This window comes from Mustela erminea, chromosome 6 (assembly GCF_009829155.1).
Source record: "Mustela erminea isolate mMusErm1 chromosome 6, mMusErm1.Pri, whole genome shotgun sequence".
In the NCBI taxonomy this organism is placed as follows: Eukaryota; Metazoa; Chordata; class Mammalia; order Carnivora; family Mustelidae; genus Mustela; species Mustela erminea.
The window spans coordinates 112,431,692-112,446,116 of NC_045619.1; the positions used below are offsets into that span (position 1 = coordinate 112,431,692).

At 44.2% G+C, this 14,425-nt stretch overlaps 1 protein-coding gene across 17 annotated transcripts in view; it reads left to right on the top strand.

The window, feature by feature from the left end:
- Window positions 1–14,425, top strand: part of PARD3 (par-3 family cell polarity regulator) — a 645,516-nt gene that overhangs the window by 445,377 nt on the left and 185,714 nt on the right. For all 17 annotated transcript variants that reach the window (XM_032350010.1, XM_032350021.1, XM_032350015.1 and 14 more), the window contains one exon: window positions 1,051–1,282. In XM_032350010.1, the coding sequence (XP_032205901.1) occupies window positions 1,051–1,282 (232 nt within the window). The remainder of the gene's footprint in view (window positions 1–1,050; window positions 1,283–14,425) is intronic.

A 14,425-nucleotide genomic window follows, 5' to 3' on the forward strand; every position in this document is an offset into this window, starting at 1 on the left:
TTCCAATTCTTTTGGTAGGTGGAAACCTACTCTAGTTACTTGTCATTCTTTCAGATCAAAAAGTTTGAGGTATTGAAGTGCCCTTGGACCATATGCTTGCTGAGTGTTGGTTCAAAGGATAGGATATTGTTATCACTAAGTAGATCTTTTATCTGCAGACTTCAAGGGAGTGTGAGGTTATTGATTTACACATTTTCATGGTTTTATCCATCTTTGTTTCCTTGTCATGGTGTAGATGGACATGCAGAATTATTTAGGATTAGAAGATACAGTAGCATTTGCTTATGATGTTGGCTTTATGCAATGACAGCATGAGGGAAAGTAACAGGCTGTGAAGATCCAGTCTTCTGTTTGCAGAAATCACAAATGGACATATTTGGGAGCCTGAAGAAAGAAGTCCTTGTGCTGGTGTTGGTGTGCTTACTAGTGAATGGTGTAGTCTCACAAATTAATGAGGGGCCAGAGTAGATCTACGTTATCCTTACCTGCGAGGAAAGGAAGCACCAGAGGAGGAGCTGCTTGTTTCCTTTGCATTTTGCAAGTACAGTACACAGGAGCCTTAGGGATCCACGCTGTGTGATAAGCGCCTACTAATCCCCGCCAGCCGTGCATAGCTGTATCAAGGAGGATATTACCCTAGTGAAGGAATCAACATCTGGCCAGGAAGCTGCTTGTCTCTTACGGTTGGCACATGATCTTCACATAGGAATACCTATGTGCTTAGTAGTCATCCACACCACATGTTCAGTTCTCATTCTCTTCAAAAGTAAATAGCACAGGGGCGCCTGGCAGGCTCAGTCGGAGGAGCATGGGACTCTTGATCTCGGGGTCGTGAGTTCAAGCCCCAGGTTGGGTGTAAAGATTACTAAAAAAGGAAAAACTTAAAAAAGCAAAAACTAAATTAACATTGCAATCCCCATTGATAGCAGGGTCAAACAACGGTAGAAAATGTAGGAAAGCAAAATCTGCATGTGTATATTTTAGCCTCTTTCACTTTGTTCTTTTGGTTCATTGTATTCCTCATCTGTTTGTGTTTGTTTCCCTTCCAAGTGGAGGAAGACACAGAAGAAAGTTCAAGATCAGGGAGAGAGTCTGTATCCACAGCCAGTGATCAGCCTTCACATTCTCTGGAGAGACACATGAATGGAAACCAAGAGAAAGGCGACAAGATGGATAGGAGAAAGGATAAAGCTGGCAAAGACAAGAAGAAAGACCGAGACAAGGAGAAGGACAAAATGAAAGCCAAGAAGGGAATGCTGAAGGGCTTGGGAGACATGTTCAGGTAAGTCTTTACCAACCCAGAGCAGATCATCCCTAGACACACTTAATCCAGAATTCCAGGAACACAGACTTGAAAACACTATCTTTGAGTTCAACCAGAAATGTTTTCTAATTTTCATTCTTCGCCGTTGCACTTGTAATTTCTCAAGGATTTCACTTGAGTCATTTCAGACCCTTGTAGCAGCCTTAAAGATGTTTTCTTGCCAACCATGTAAATAACGGTGAGAGGAAGGAAGGACATGTCTTCATGTTAGCTGTGCATAGAGTAAAAGCCCCGTGGAGACAAAGGGCTATTAAAGCGGTGTTTGTTCTTTTGTGTGTGTGAACAATGGTTCATTATTTAAATTTAACATAGAGCTCAAGTTAGTGGTAGCATTTAAAGGTTCATTAATAACAAGTCTAATAAAAAATGTTACAAATAGAGCTTCAATTAAGCTGTGTTGATTAATTTAATACTTATTACTTCAGTCTGTAAAGATTTCATTAAATGTAGTCTCTGGCTGTTTCCTGACAGTTGTTTTTGTGTCCCTAAATTATACTCCAGGATTACTTAGCATATCGTTTTTTACAAATCATTGCTCCACAGTAAAAGTGACAAGTTGTTCAGAAGTTGCACTGAAACTCTCCCATAAATGTTCATCTTAAGTGATTTATAATATTCAGGCATTTAATGTTAAATATAAAGATTGCTCGATTGTTCCATAAATTAAACCCCTAAACATATCAAGATCATGGTTTCAAATTGAAAACATACAGCGTAGTCACTTGACTCTTCAAAACGTAGTTACCCTGTATTAGGAATCCCTTCCTTTTAACTTTTTTTTAATTGCAAAATATGAATAAGAGTTTTTATTTTCATGGAATTTCTTGATTTATGATCCTCAGGTTGACCTCAATAACTCAGAGAGTTAAAGATATGTCAGGCCTGCAAAGTTGAGGACTCGGGGCACAGCCTACAGGCCACACAATCCAACAGATGTGCTCTGTACATGTCTGAATAAGTCGAGTGCACAGAAGAAGTATACTACAGACCTAGATAAAACAAAGCCTGGTCTATTAGCGGCATTAGCTTTCATTTAAATATGAAGGGATTTTCATCTCTGATGCTTTAGAGTTTGGGGATTTTCCTACTTTGACATTAGAGTTTTTTTTGTTTATATACTCCCGAATGCTTTTTTCAGTCTGTTTCGCCTTTCTTCATTATATGCCGTGTCCAGGAACACCTATGGGATGAAACTGCGCTAACGGCCACTTTATTTCAGTTTCTGTGTTAGCCAGGGGCTTTTCTCTCTGTCTGTGTAGATGGGCAGCACATAAGCTGGCACTTGGTTACACATGACGTAAGGCTCTTGCCCATCGATTAAAATTTAAGGACCATGTACTGCTGTCTTCTTTAAATTAGAGAAGATGAGATGGGAGAATATCTTCCCTAGACATAACACATTCAACCGGTAGTACAGTCTTGTGTCCAGGTGCCCTCCTGGAGTCACATTGAAAGTCAATGGGCTGTTAGTTTTCCCCCTTCGTCAGCCAACATTTATTTGGCAGATACAGTGCTCTGTCCTTCTCCTGGAATAAAAAAAAAAATAAGCAACATTCTGGTGTGTTTTTTTATAAAATATGTTATAAATTATTTTCCTTATAAATTTTTTTTCTATAATTTACAGCTCCAGAATAAGAGAGGATTTATGGTAGAGTTGTTCCTTTGGGGGTCAGAAGAGTGGACAGTGTGGGGTCCATGGGAACATGTATGTTTCAGAGGGATGCCGAATTGTAACCCGGCAAGCACCTTGTTGCTAAAAGTTCTGTAAAATACCACATGATGTTTTCTCTAGACAGATTCTGTAGATTATACCTGCATCCTTTAGTGAAAGCCAACTTTGTGAAAATTCTAATTTCAAAGGCCTGCGTGTTTTTGAAAACTTAACTTCCATGTTTAGGTGTAGGGGCCAAAGGGTCTGTGTGTGTGTGTGTTTTCTTTCCCCTAAAAAATTAGCTTGTGTTCTCCCAGTGTTTGAGAATAGCTATTAAAGAAAATCACCAACGTTCACATTTTTTCGGGAATACAGAGTCAGTGGTTTGCTAGAATTAGCCCACGTTGGCTTCTGAGAGCGGGTTGCTCCCTGTTCAGACACATAGCCCAACGATTGTTAAACACGCCATTATAAAAATTAAGTCCGCTTTATAAAATCAAAAACAGTACTCAAAATTTACCAGTTCCTGATTATTTTATCGCATTTTACCACGATCTCTGCTTTTGAGGTTATTTACCCCTCTCTCATCGGCACGTGCGGACATGTTACGAGGGTGGGCAGACATAGCTCTCGCCAGCGCTACCTTTCAAACATGTGCTGCTGGATGAGTATGAGCTGTGTTGGGAGAGCTTAGACCATGGAAGTGTCTGAGTTCCACAGAACAGAGCTGCTTCCCCTAGGAGAACGACATGCCACCAAGTGACGAATGTAAATCTCTCTTTAGCAGAGTCTCGGTATCTTGTCTAGTTTTCTTGAGTGTGGCTGTCTTCCATCTGGGTGCAGACCTCTAGCTCAGCCCTTTGGGAAATGGTTGAAGCTTGCCAAGCACTTCTCCTTGAAAATGATCTGAGAATAATTTATTAAACAAAATACGCTTTTTGTCTGATTGACTCTTGGCTCTTAATCCTTCCTTCACACCATTATTTTATGTTCTTCTTATTGGAGAAGACTCTTATTAAAGTGTTGTTAGATTTTTTCAAAACATTTCGTAACTACCTCTTATTCTGAATCTCACTGTTTGAGACCAATCCAGTCTCAGGTTGCTTCTTTTATGTTTTCTTTTTTTATTTTTTTAATAATGTAGGGAATATAGCCCAATTTTAAAATTCGTCTCTTCCCTTCTTGTGCTCTTATGGAGAAGAGCATGTGATTTCCTTAGCAGTGTTGCTTTTAAATAGCTTAATCAAAATGTGTATGTGCATATACATTCTTTGATCAGTTTGTAAGGAAAGGAGTTCGAATGAGGCTGCCCAACAGAGACCTGAAGTACGAACCAAGGATGTGTGTGTGTGTGTGTGTGTGTGTGTGTGTGTGTGCAAGTGTGTGTATTTGTGCGTGTGTTTTTATGATTTTGTTTCTGTGTTTTGTTTCAGGTAACAGAATGATAAAACTAAGGGTCATGGGCATTAGATATTGGTCTAGCTTTCTGGGCACATGAGCTTTTTCTGTTTAGTCACTGAAGGAGGTAATCATAAGTTTTCCTTTAAAAGCAGGCTCACAAGCTCTCCCTCCCACCTCTCCCTCCACAGCTCCCCGCAAACACATACACTCTCTTCCTACCCCTGTAGATTGTGATTTGGGGTTCAGTTTGAAGAGGGCCAAACATATGGACCCTGTTTTTAAAAGGGCACCAGAGGAAACCATGGCACCTTGCATAAGTATTTTTATTTATTGGTATAGTCAGAGGACATGGTTTTCTATTTCACACATTGAATGGTAGTCACAAAGATGATTTAATTATTGATAAACAGCTCTAGGAAAGAATGTGTTGAGTCCTATGAATCACTTCTCTGTTTATAAATTATGGAGTATATGAAGTGCAAAAGCTGTCTTAATGCAAGTTTTAAATCACAAATTCAAATCTATAAGAAATCAAATAACAAATGTAAAGTGTTTCATGTTTGTATGAATTTCTCATTGTATATACTACATCTTCTTTTGCACATAAGGAACTCCTGTTGCCTTAATTAAAATGGCTTTGTAGCTAAGAAACCAGAGTGCGCTTGCTGAATAGGTAAACATGACTTGTAAATGTAATCATTCTTTGTGCAAAGTGCAGAACAGAGGGAGGGTCTGGAATTTTGAGTCTTTGTTTATGTTTGATTCTCAGATGCTTGCCTATTCACATTTAATACTCCACAATATTTTTGAGAATTCTGCAGTTCATGAAATTGTCCCTAAAGAGGGAAGGAACTAAATCTGCCCTTTAGAAGGAGAGAGATCTATTATTCAATGTTTTAAATGAGTTCATGTTTGAAGGAAAGCAATAGCATTATTCAGTAACATAACTTTTGCCTGGTGTCTGTCTTCAAATTGAAATAATCAATATGATAATAAAACCGTATATTAGGACAATTGTCTCCAATAGTAAGTGTTGAAAAAATTACGTGTTGCCCTCCTTTTCAGTCCTGGAGTAAGTACAATTTGATATTGCTTTGCCTAAAAGATTAGAATGGTTCTGTTTCGAATGCCGTAGAATTGTATCCACTCTCAAACTGAAGGTTTCTTAGAGGTGACCTCACTGTGCACATCTCGGGTTCATTTTGTGCTTTTGTCCATATGTGACAGCTGAGAACCTGTCACTGTGGAAAGCTAAAGCAAAAGTCATGTTGCATTATTACCATTAAAATTGAATCCTCCAATTACACTTAAAATGATTACCTGGGTCCCTGCAGCATTGTTTTATTTAGTTCTGTAAGAGGAAATAGGTAATTTAGTTTGAAACCTTGTTTGGTTGAAATCAGATACACTGCTATCTTTCCCCTTTTAGAATATGATAGTTTTCAGACCACAGTGAACATGATCAGATTTTAAGACTTAATATTGTAGCTTGGATTATGCGCTTTAGGCTTTGAGAGAATAACCAGCAGGAATGACTGTTGCTTCCCTTGCCTGTACCTACTAACTGTGTGTCTGTACCGTGTTTCTCATTTAGCCGTGCCACACTGAAGCCTGAGAAGAAATGAGCAACAAGCCAGACTCAGAAAGGTCTCGAGAAGCACATATTTGCACAGTTGATTTTTAAAACAAACAATAAATTTACTTTCAATGAAGTCTTAGTGGCTGTTGACAAATTTTGTTTACGACATCAGCAGTTTCGATGGTTTGGTAATTTCCATATTAATCAATTTGGAACTTTTTCATCTTGATTTTGAGCTTGGGGGTTTAAATTACTGCTTGAAAAGGCAGAGAAGTGTTTTTTCCTATCACTTTTATTAGCCCCTTTTTAATAGTGGAAAACCATAGTCTAGCTGCTGGCGTATTCAGAAATCATCAGCACACATCAGTCCCATGTTAGAATCTGCTTTCGAGACGATGTAACGTACCCGTTTGGTTTGTGTGACACGGTGGCCAAGTGGCAGGGAGGCCTGTGGGTTGGGACTGTTACCCACTACTTGATAACCAAATCTGCCGGTTTGCAAGGTACTTTTGAACAAGGTTGAGTCCCTTCATAGTTACAGGGCTCAGACAAAAGATGGGGGTTAGGAAAAGAGATGTCTGTGCTTGGGGGGCATGGCTGACCCAGCAGGTCCTTCCTGGGAAAAAGTAGAGTCACTCCAGCAAATAGTAATTTTAAGGTTTGTTGAGGCCCCAGGGAGTTAAGAGCATATACCCTTTTATAACAGTGTTTCTGGAAAGAGTCTCTCTGACCACGTTTCGTAATCACTACTCTCTGAATGTACGGGTGGCTCTCAGCCTGTCCTTCCTTTAGGAGGAAGCCTTCTGCTCAGAAGAAGCCATAACTCTCCATTCTGTGCGTCTTCAGAATTGCCGGCAGGACTCTATGTAGTTAGCTTCATTCCCGGAGAATGTTGGAATCATATCGCTCTTGAAAATAAACGTGATGATGAAACAGAGAACCATTTCATAAAGGGTGTCTCGAAGCTGGCTTGTGCACCTGTGAGGACGGAACTCCACCCACCCCTGCCAGGCAACAGCCCTGACCTGGATCCCAGGAAGGAGGCTCCCATAAGCCTGTTTATTTGTTGATGTCGGAAATAGCGGGGCTTGTAGATTTTTATGGCTCAGGCCTAATTGCCCTGTGGGTGAATGTGACCGGTTGCACACTGGTAACGTTAAATGGCACTCAGTCTAAGCTGCTGCTGATTTAGGGAATGCAGTTAAGATAACATCTGTGGGAAAGTCTGCCCATCTGTATGAAGGACAGGCACAGTACTTCCTAACAGAAAAGAAAGGACTTCAGAGATCTTGTGTAATTTTACCTGGTTTCTTGTTTGTGAGCTGGACAGAGACCAGCCCCGTTGTGTGAGTACACAGGCGGGGGAGGATCCCTCGGAGTAAGTTTCAAATCTGTGCAACCGAGTACTTAACGTTTGCTTCTAATTCGAATGGGGACAAGGTTCCCGTTTTTAACGCAGGAAAATTAAGTGTCAGGCTGACCAGTTAGCAAAGGCAAGTTCGAGGGTAGCTGATATCATATTCTTCTCGAATTCTTCTCTTTCTTGTTAGCAGTTTTAAGTAGAGAGCCCCTGACATCTACAGCGCAGAAGCTGACTGCGAGGAAGCCAGGGAAGGCACAAAGCATGACGGCGAGGCCTTTCCAAGACCTTTCCTGACGCTCCTCAACGCTGCCTTTGCAGAGACCTGCGGCATGAATATAGAATGCCCGTGTCAAGGATGACACCTACTTTATAGTCTCTGTAAAGCAAACCTTTTCGTAAAAGAAATTTTTGACAGTTCTGAGATGCTAAGTCAATTTCAATTCCAGACGGTGTAGAAAATGGAATCTTTTTTCTGCAATTGATGTGAAAATTGAAGGCTAGTGACTGTTCACTCTCTAATAACACAGGGTAAATAAATACGATCACACCATTGGAAAATGTCCTGGAAGACAGGCCAGGCTAATGACATTTACCACAACATGTATTGGGAATATTCCCTCTGAATGTTTTTATTTGTTACCATTAGAGGTTCTGTATCTTTCACATTAAATATAATGGATCCGAGTACCTGGTATTCCTAAATATATTTTTATCAAGCCACAAATTATTACATAAAGGTAATTGATTCTTGCAGATAGGCTTTTAAAGAATTCCCTGGCGAAGTGACCGCTTACATAATTGAGTGTTGGATGGTTTTCTTTTGACCTGTTTAATAATAGCCAATTTAGAGACAAAAGACTAAAATTGGCTTAAATTTCATATCCTAGTGAAATGACCATGTCTCCCGTTAACCTTTCTACTTCTCTGTTTTTAGCGTGGATGAGATTGAAGGTAAGGCCGGGACGCGTCAGGAAGGCCTGCCCTTCTCCACCGGGACACTCCCTTTGTCCTACACGGTGCTGTTACTTCTCTAGCTTAGACGGAAGTCTGCCTTAACCTCCCTTCCCTTTCAACTACCACCTCATTTTCTCTCCTACGCATCCCAGCACTTACCCTTTGATCAATTAGTATTCGTCCTCTTCATTTCTCCTGTTCTCTCTGAAACCGCCTTCGGTGACACCTCACTGCCCTGGGCTCTACGGCCTGTTCCCAATGCAGGTTATCAGGGACTTCTTCTATCAGGGGGCGGTGTTCCCTGTACCCCCTCAGCTCCCCTGGGTGGGCCCGTAGCACTTGGCACGTTGACGGTTGCGCGTCTTCGAGATGAGCCTCGCCGGGGTCTCTGCCTTCCGTTCTAGCCTTTCCGTTCCATCTCCCCTTTCAGTCCCGGGCCATGTCTGTCCTTCAGGTCATGGCGCTTCCCCGCCCGCACCCCCAGCTCCGTCCTCAGTGCTCTTCTCTTTTACCCTTCTCAGTAACACAGGGTTTTTCCGTTTAGGAAACAGCCTCTGGACTCTAAATACACCCGGGGGGCAGATGACTCCCAGGTTCACATCTCCGACCTGAGCATCTTCTTCGAACTCTAGATTGGTAGGTCCTCCGTCCGTTTCCCACGCTCACTTGAGTGTCGACGCTTCATCTGCTTCCAGCTCAGTGCTGGATATTGCTTCCCTCTTCTCCATTCTACCTTCTTCTTCTTCTGTTGTTTCCTCCTCCTTCTTCTTCAAATTATTTATTATTTGAGAGAGAGCACGCACACACACCCACGCAGGGAGAGGCAGGCCTAAGGGGGAAGCAGGCTCCCCGCTGAGCAGAGAGCCTGATGCGGGCCTCCATCCCAGGACCCTGGGCTCATGACCTGAGCCGAAGACAGAGGCTTAACCAGCTGAGCCAGCCAGGGGCCCCTGTTTCTTCCCTTCTTAGATATTGGCAACTCTGTTTTTTTGTTTTTTGGGTTTTTTTTCAGTTGGTTAGGACCAAAACCTTCAGGTGATCCTTGAGTTAACCCCCCTTCCCTTTCAACTACGACCTCATTTTCTCTCCTGTAATGTTTCCCTTACATTCCACATCCAGGTTATTGGTGTGCAAGAGCAAAGGCCCACTTGGTTTATAATTTCTGTAAAGCCCTGGTACTTTTCCGTACCCCCGTCCTCCGCCTCCCGGATGTCAGCAGTAATCCTCCAACCGCCCTTCCTGTTCCCGCCTTGCCTCCACTCAGTACCTTCTGAACGCTGCACTAGAAGTCATGTCCTTTCCCTCCTCTGCTCACCCCCCAGCCGCCTTCCAAGGCATTCAGAGGACAGGGTCAAGGGTCAGCTGTGGGACACCAACCCCCACCCCACCCGCCCAGCACTTGCCTCCTACCCGTAGCCCCTCTGACCTCTCCTCTTGCCTTTGCTGACTTCACTCTGGCTGCGCTGGCCTCTCCTTCCATACCTGCCAGGCCCACTAGAGCCTTTGTCCTTGCTCGTGTCTCTGCCTGGAATCATCCGTTCTCAGATACCCCCGGGTTCGTGAGGGTCAGCTTTTCAGGGGTGACTCTCCAGCCTCACCAAACAGCACTCCCTCCCACCGTGACCCTTCCTGTCCCACTTTTTGGCACTGCTTGTCTCCTCTGCACTCACCACTGCCTAACATAGGATATATCACACTTGATTTAATATTCGGTTGACAGTGGCAGGGATCGTTGACCTTGGCCCTTGCCTGGTGCGTCATCAGTGCCCAGGGAGTGTAACAGAGGTCAGGACGTCCATATGCGGTCAGTGTGTCCTCCAGCTTCCCACGGCCCGTCTCCCCCTTGGTGCCCGAGACGTCACAGGCTGTGGAAGGAAGCTCTGCTTCTCATGCAGACAGCCAGAAGTGCCTTGGGATCCCCCCTCCTCAGAGCCGTGGGCAGCCGAGGACTCAAGAAAGCCCCCGTAAAAGGACTCCTGTCCGTGCGGCCCAGAGGGTTTGAATGCTCAGGCATAAGTCTCCTCCCTTCGTCCCGGAACTGTGGTCCTCAGACCAGGAGCACAGCAGGCCCTGGGAGCCTGTCAGACATGCAGAATCCTAGGCCCCTCTCAGATCCATTGACATCAGAACCTGCAGCTTTACAGCCCTAGAGATTTCTGTGCACACCCCGTGGGGAGAGGCTGTGCAGCCCCATTCTGCCTGCTCCTGGAGTTTGCCTGCGGGATTGAGCTCCCCTTGCCACAGTGGCAGCAGGCTTGAGAACACTCCTTTTGGGCTGCTCTTCCTCCCTTCGCCCCATCATGTCTGCACTCCCCTGTCATTCCAGTAAACCACTGGCCTGAATCCTCGTCTCAGGATCTGCTGTGCTAAAATCCAGACCCAGATGTGTATGTTGACTGACTGAAGGAATACATCAAATTCCCAGAGTAAGCAGTGACAGTGTAGGTGAGGAATTTCTACCTGGAGTAATTCTGCAGTTTATGACAGGCTGTCACTCCGGGGCAGTGCTGGTGCATGCTTGCATCTTTGGAAGATGATGTCATTCGAAAGCGTGTCTGTGACTGACCAAGACAGTCCCCAGAGAGCAGGCCTTTTCACACTCCATAGGTCTACATCATGTCCTTTGGTTTATTGTTCAAGTTACCGTTTTCCGTGCTCTTAGTAGCCATAAATGATTTAGGTATTCTCCATTACGTCAGACTTTTAAAGAAAGATACAATTTCCAAATTAAAATTTTTCATGCCACGCGGGCCCCAACCTTCAGGCTTTGGGTCGTATCGCTGAGGGGTCACAGATTCAGGCAAGGAGTCAATATTGAAATTGCCCTATTAATGCCTTCCTAAGCCTTAAAATGTCAGGCTCAGCAGATGGTGCAAGATTCTGTCCTAAAAGAAGTCGGAACCTTGTTTTCCTCTTCACAAGCTTCCCCAAGCAGCAGAGAATGAGCTGGTGAAACTGTCCCCTCCCTTCTGAAGACCACACCCACGGCCTTCACAGCCTGCGTCCTCTGCAGGTGCCACCACCCATAAATGGTCCCTGGAGTTTTCCCCTTTTCTCGACCGCCCTGAAGGGAGGACGCTTAGCGGAGTACCTGGGGCCCAGCCTCCTGAGGCCTGGGATAGTCCTGATTTTTTTTTTTTAAGATTTTATTTATTTATTTGACAGAGATCACAAGTAGGCAGAAAGGCCGGCAGAGAGAGAAGGGGAAGCAGGCTCCCTGCCGAGCAGAGAACCCGATGGGGGCTCGATCCCAGGACCCTGGGATCATGACCTGAGCCGAAGGCAGAGGCTTTAACCCATTGAGCCACCGAGGCTCAGCCACCCTGGGATAGTCCTGATTCTTAAATGAGGTGTATCTTGGGGTAAAGGTAGCCGTACCTCCTTAGTTGCTCCTTCAATACCTTATTTAATATTTACATATTGTGTATTATTACATCCATCTCTCCTGTGTTAAAAAGACTGTCATTCTAGTTTATGTAACACTTTCAGTCTTTATAAAAAAAGAATAAAAGAACAAGTTTACATTCTTTGCCCAAACAAAGGAACAGGGACTTTGAAATGAACTGAACTGACACAAACTAACTACGTAACATCCCTACTGTCTGCATGAAGGCTTCTCTGTTTCTACTCTCCCAGTAATTTAGCCTGTTATCCATTATCACCTCTTGGCACCTGTTTCTGATTTCGTTGGGTGACATGCTGGTCGTGAGGACTTCCCGAAGGAGAGAAATCATCCCTCATGGATTGTGCTTCTGCTGGTACGGTAGCAAGCATTTAGCATTCATTGCGTGTTGATATTGATGGATGTCCGCTAAGAACATTGTTGCAATGACTCATTTAATCCTTATAATAACCCTGTAGGGTGGGTGCTCTTTCTAATCAGCTGTTACAGGTAAAGACAGTGAACACAAATGTTCAGGGGTTACTGATGACCGAGGTCACACAGGGGCCCCGTGGCAGAGCCACAGCGAATTTGAACACGGGTCTACCCCTAAGGCCATGTTCCTACCCACTCTGCTGAACCAACTGAACCTTCTTAACCTCGTCCAATGTATTGGGCTGCCGTGACTACCCGGATGAGAGCCAAGATGGCTAGCGGTTAATCACGTGACGTGCTGTTGCTATTGTGTGCTAGGAAAGAAGAGAGATCCCTGTTGCTAGCTGGGAAGTGTGGAAGTTAGTATCTTTTGAGCCAGACTTCTAACTTTTGTTCCTATTTGATTTCTTAGCTTCCTCTGTCTGTGGTCTTTCCCCTCACAAAATAATTTTTAAGGACTCAGGAGTTTTATTGTTAATTTAAAGATTACTGATTGCCATATCCCTTCCCCCATACCTGACCCTCAAACCCATCTATACGGTACCCCGAATACTAGTGATGATTTAAAAAAAAGAGAACAAAGGTTAGCTCTATGCCTGCTCTCTTCTTCCAAGATGGCTATTGAGTCCTATAAATGCTTTAAGTGCTTTCCCGTTTTTACACCCCCTTTTCCCCTTACTGTGTACCTTTTTGTACCTCAGATCTTGCTCGACGGCTGCTCTTCCTTTCATCTTCCGCTGTTAAGACAGTCTTGAGGCCATGTGTGTTCGCAGTCTTGATTTCCTCTGGGAATCTCCTGATGTTCCCTATCTTCCTGTTTTCACCCTTGCCCTGTCCGTGCCGCCTGGATTAGCAACCCTGCCGATCCTTGGACGTGCCCCAGAGACCACAGTTCAGCCTTTAGGGCTGTGCCCCTTGAAGACCAGTGCAGCTCAGGGCTGCCTGCCGGTCGGCACTGCTCATTATGTCTGTCTGGATCCTCGTACCTGGCCAGGGCACCTTTCCACGGCTGCTTCGAGGGAAGTAATCTTTTATCGAATTCCTGCTTTTATAACTACTTCTGTCATTAGGAAAGCATCCTAAGTTTACTTTGGAATTTCTAGAATTTCAGGTTTTCTTTTTTACTTTATCTTTTTAGGGTAGGGTTAAAAACTTTTTTTTTTAATTGAGTAAGTGATAGTATCAATTTAATCTTAGTATAGGGTGATTCTGGAAGTTTAAGGAAGTAAACTTTGGACACACTGTAAGATAGTTATTCTAACAGGATGAACATTTTCCCTTGATGAACTTTCTAGAACAGAGCAACAGCCAGATGCTTAGAGCACAGCAGCAAAGCGCTGATAATCATTTATGCAGGATGTTTTCTGCTACACACCTGAGTTGTCCTAGCCAGACTGGGGAAAAGGGGATTGCCCTCAAATGAATTAAGTTTCCTGCATCTCAGCATTCAGGTACATATATTTGCAAATGAGCAGTAAATCTCCTGATGGGCAATCATATTTCAGCACTTAATGATAAGTATCTTATTAAAGACTTTCACTGCTTCTTTGCACATTGGCTGGTGAGAGCCACAGATCTGGAGCCAAGGAAGTCTGCAGCCTGTGAAGTATGGCTTGATGCCTTCCATTTCCTCAATGGTTATTTCTGGCAGGAAGAGCCATTTTCCTGGTGGAGGCGAGTGTGGGCTCCTGGCCCTGATCACTGCTCCAAAGGACGGCTTCATTCTCCTACCATATCCACTCCTGCTTATCCCTGCCAGCGGGAGCAGCCTGGACTCTGAGGCAGGCACAGAAAAACATGCATGCACGTGCCTTATGCAAAGAACAGCTGGGGCAGGCAATGACTTCTGAGCATTTTGCTGCTCACCTGGCAGAAACTGTTTCTGATGGTGAGCAAGTGGCTGGCTATGGAGTGGGTAGGATGTCTTAGTCATTTTCAGGTAAAGCCATTCATATGTACATTCGACAACTGTTCCTTAGGGCCTGCTCTCTGCTGGGGACCATACTGGGGGCCAGGGATTCCCATGTAACTGAGAGAAGACAGGCCCTGCCTCAGTGGCCCTTTGGAGGGGCTGGGGGACTTAGAGCAAGTGCATCCGGCCCACAGTAGGGGCCAGAGTCACCTCCCTCCAGAAGATGACATTAAAACTGAGATCCAAAAGATGTTTTCTCTTTTTCAAGGGTCTTCTGGGGGAAAGGAGTATTTGGCATCGGTGGGATTCAGACTCTCGATAACGTTCCTCAGTAAGAAATACATTTTGCCTTGCAAGCCAGTGGACCCACACACACAAAGTCACTAAAACCAACATTTCCCGGGGTAAGACTGGCCCTTCCTCC